The 4,553-nt window shown below is 40.0% G+C and overlaps 1 protein-coding gene across 1 annotated transcript; it reads left to right on the top strand.

The window, feature by feature from the left end:
• Nucleotides 1-2,588: 2,588 nt before the first annotated feature.
• LOC108993992 lies at nucleotides 2,589-3,128 on the top strand. The gene has a single exon (XM_018969064.1). The coding sequence runs from the start codon at nucleotides 2,589-2,591 to the stop codon at nucleotides 3,126-3,128; it is 540 nt and encodes a 179-aa protein (XP_018824609.1).
• The last annotated feature ends 1,425 nt before the right edge of the window (nucleotides 3,129-4,553 follow it).

Here is a 4,553-nt window from a genome sequence, read left to right as displayed (position 1 = left end):
GACTACAACCCAAAACTTTGAAAATCTCTTATCTCATCATTACAATTTTTTCAAATTTTCACACAATATAAAATAAGCAATTCAACTTTTTCAAATCCTAAAACAAAAATAATATTAAAAAATATATTCTAACAATATTTTATTCAATTTTTTAACTTTAATCTCAACTCATCTCATCTCATGTTATCTCTGAAAATAAACGAGGATTTCTCGTTTCTAAATAAACAAGAATAACCAGATTTGTTCAAACAAGAAACAAAAACTAAATCTCGTCTAAACAACGGTACATAAAAAGTGTCATCCAAATCCAAATAAAAATCATATTCTAATTTTAATCGATATACTCAAATTGTCTCCACACTAATTTTATTGTCATCTCCCAAGTAAATAAAATTTTCAACATCATTTGGCTTTCGACACTTTCGGTAATTTAGCATAGTAGCACATATGTGAATAATAGCTCCTGAATCTAACCACCAAGTGTTAGGTGGTGCAATAGCCAGTTTCAGTTCAAATAAAAATAGAGAAATCACCTTTTTTGCAAGCCATTTATTAAGATATTTGACGCAATCATTATTCACATGACTAACCATCATGTAAAAGTAACAGATAGAAACCTTATAATGTCTCTGCTGCACAATTGCCTCTGAAGTCCCAGCATCCATATCTTTTTTGTTTTATTGTTACTCTTTCTTTTCTTGGTGCCTAGATTTCCTCAAGGAAAAGTTTTCAAGTGAGCATTTTCCGTCTTTCCTTGTTTTATCCTCTCTTCCACCTACACACATTAAGCAATAAGCTCATAAGAATCCATTTGTCCTTTTGAATATTATAATTAATCTTAAAGGGACCCAATTCTGCAATAAGATAAATCAAAATGAGCTACACAAGAATTTCATCAGAAAAATGCTAATTTTAATGCTCTCAATCTAGTAATAAGATTTGAAATTTCCATAATGTACTCCCTTATGTTGTCTTTGCCATTATACCGCATTGAAACAAGTTTGCTAAGAAGCATACATCTCTCTACATTTTTCGATCCGACAGATCGGTCTGCTATTTGGGTTATGAACTTCTTGCCATTTTCCTCTTCAGGCATTGCACCCCAAGTAGAATCATGAATGGAATGCTTTATTTATATAAGACTCATGTGATTAGAGTGCTCCCATTCCTCATAAGCTGCCCTTTGATTAGTAGAACTCTAGGCTTTGGAGGTTCATCAAACCAAAGCGCATAGTCCAGATCCATACACCCAAAAACAATAGTAACATGCTCTTTTCATTTTGCAAAATTGAATTCATTAAGAATTGGAATGTTATTCAAATTGACATATATCAAAGATGTGTTCACTATAAGTAAAACAAAATAAACTCACAATAAATAAAATATCCCATCATTTTTAATGTATTGACAACCATAAATAAACTATAATTATCATTATGCTAGTTTTAGCCTACTTCAACAACAAAATCAACGGAACAACATGACATAAAATTAAAAGAAAATTCTATGGCTTTATAAAAGTAAGCCCTTACAAGATACCTATTGTATTATTGCCATCAAAGTCTTTGGACAGTAAATTATAGCATGCTAGTGGCTTTCACCCAATAAGGCTAGTTAACGTAACTAATATGAAATCAGAGTTTGGCCAAACAATGACCTTCCTTTAGGTCGACTATTGAATGCATAAGTTGATCCCAAAATTATAAAATTTATATTTGACTACCTTATACCATCTATGACCAGGCCAAATAACAATATTCCTTTGGACTAATTGTTATTTGCATGGAGGACTTTGTCGACACTGAAAGAGTCCATGGACAAGGCCGACGACTTTGTGAATGCCGAAGACACGCTTCAGGCCTTAATCGCACCAAGAAAAATAGAGATGAATGAAGCAGGTAAAGTCTTAAAGACCCTCAGAGGTTTGGTGAAAGAAGAACCTCAAAGAAAGCTGGCCGAAACCAACACGATAAAAAAGGAGAAGGACGAGCACCCCCTCAGGAATGAGGTTTGAGATTCTTTCATAATAATCTAAGTGTACAGTCAGAAGGAAAGTCACAGGACCTAGGGGAGCAATCAGGCAAGGAGAGGACAGGATTTCTGTACCTACCATCACTTGGATAGTCACTAGATGGGAGACGACTACACAATGAAAAGAAGACTCGAAACCCCCAATCGCGGCAAATTGTGAAACATTCAAAAGCCCTAAATCAAGTGTCGGGGTGAAGGATGGAGTGAGATAGAAATGCCTATTGGAGTAGGAGTCCTAAAAGACAGCGAACAATGGGGGAAGATGATCGAAATGCTCTTCGCCAGAACCCAAACCATAAAGACGCACCATTGGGTGAGATCCACACGATAGCAGAAGGATTCACTGAAGGGGAGCCTCCACATCAAATAGAAAGGCACACGCTCGCAGGACTAGGTACGAGGAGGTGTACACAACTGAGAGACCCCCGAAACAGTTGAGACATAAGAACATGGTGAACATCTCCTTTGGAGAGGAAGATTGTGAAGGGGTCCTATATGCACATGACGATACACTGGTAGTAACGTTGTTTGTTTGAAACTACACAACTAGAAGGATTATGGTCGACAATGGGAGCTCGACTGATATTCACTTTTGGGATGTGTTTGCCAAAATGGGCTTTGATCCTAGTAGACTGCAACCGTCACCCACACCACTGGAGGGATTCTCCAGAGATGTAGTACAACCCTTGGGAGCCATAACCCTACCAGTCACAGCCAGGAAAGGAGCACACACCACCACCAAGATGACCAACTTCCTAGTGGTCAGAGCCCCCTCATCTTACAAAGCCATATTGGGGCGTCCAACCTTGAATAGCATCGAAGATGTCATTTCAACCTATCATTTAAACATAAAGTTCCCGACGAAGGTGGGAGTAGGAGAGGTACAGGGTGAGCAAGCCCCGACACAGGAGTGCTATGTACAAGAAATCAAAACAGGGAGAAAGGATGTCCGTACGCTGGAAAACCAAAATCAGGGCGAGGTTCCACCCCTACAACCAGTCCTCCTTGATTGTGATGTAGAAGCGCAAGATGAAGAAAACCTGCAACAAGTAGAGGCAAATGAGCCACTGGAGCTAGTGACATTACACCCAGAGTGACCGAAGGCTATAACACATATCGGGACCAGGCTCCAGCCCGAGATTTGAGAGGCACTGAAAGCTCCTAGTTGAACACAGGGACATGTTCTCAAAGGGCCATGAAAATATGCTCAGAATAGACAATGCAGTCATCGAACATCGCCATTGTGAATGACTGCTCATCGAAGAAGGTTTTCCAGAAGAGAAGATTGTTCAGCATGGAGAAGTACGCAACCATAGCCAAAGAAGTTGAACGACTGCTCACCGTAGGATTCATTAGAGAAGCCAACTACCCCGAGTTGCCATCCAACGTCGTACTAGTGAAGAAATCTAAAGGCAAGTAGAGAATGTATGTGGACTTCACCGACCCAAACAAAGTCTGCCCAAATGATAGCTTCCTACTACCCCGCATCAACTTGATTGTTGATTTCACAGCATGGCATTGCATGCTAAGTTTCATGGACGCTTATTCGGGGTACAACCAGATCTGGATGAACCCGACAAATGAGAAAAAGACCTCATTCATAATGGATCGGGGATTGTACTACTGCCAAGTCATCCCGTTTGGGCTGAAGAATTCTAGGGCAACATACCAAAGGCTCATGAATCAAATGTTCAAAAATCAGATTGGGCATAGTATGAAGGTATACATTGATGACCTGCTGGTTAAGAGCAAAAAGTTGTCCCAGCACCTAGAGGATTTGAGAGAAGTCTTCATTGTATTGCGCCAATACAATATGAAGTTGAACCCAACCAAGTGCGCATTTGACATTGACTCAAGGATAGTTCTGGATTTCATAGTGACCCAGAGAGGGATAGAAGCCAACACAGAGAAAATTAAGGTGATCATGGTGATCAAGCCCCTCGAAACATTAGCGAGACACAAAGGCTGACCGGTAGAGTGGCAGCGCTAAACAGATTTGTATCCAGATCCACAGATAAGTGCCTCTCATTTTTTAGAGTCTTGTACAAAGTGCACCCTTGGAACGATGATTGCATCGGGATTCTAAGCACTAAAGCAAGTCTATTTAGCCCACCATTGTTAAGCCAACCAAAGCAAGGGGACATGATTTACGTATATTGGCGATATCACCCCACACAGTATCGGTGACTTTGATCAAAGAAGAAGGGGCACTTTGGAGACCAATATACTACACAAGTCGCGCCCTATGAGGGGCAGAGTTGAGATACCCTTGAATGGAGATGTTAGACTTCGTGCTGGTAATATTCATTAGGATTAGCAATACTTACAAGCTCATCCCATCAAGGTCTTGACAGAGACTCCTCTAAAGAGGGTATTGCAAAAGCCAGACGCCTCTAGACGCCTGGTGAGCTGGTTATTTGAGTTAAGTGAGTTTAATATCGTTACTAGCCAAGACACACGATGAAGGGCCAGGTCCTAACAGACTTTGTCGCCAAATTTACCAACTTTTCCAAATAAGTGCC

Source organism: Juglans regia, chromosome 13 (genome assembly GCF_001411555.2).
Source record: "Juglans regia cultivar Chandler chromosome 13, Walnut 2.0, whole genome shotgun sequence".
Classification (NCBI taxonomy): Eukaryota; Viridiplantae; Streptophyta; class Magnoliopsida; order Fagales; family Juglandaceae; genus Juglans; species Juglans regia.
The sequence above is the reverse complement of the archived record's forward strand: the minus strand, read 5'-3'. Positions and strand labels throughout refer to the sequence as shown.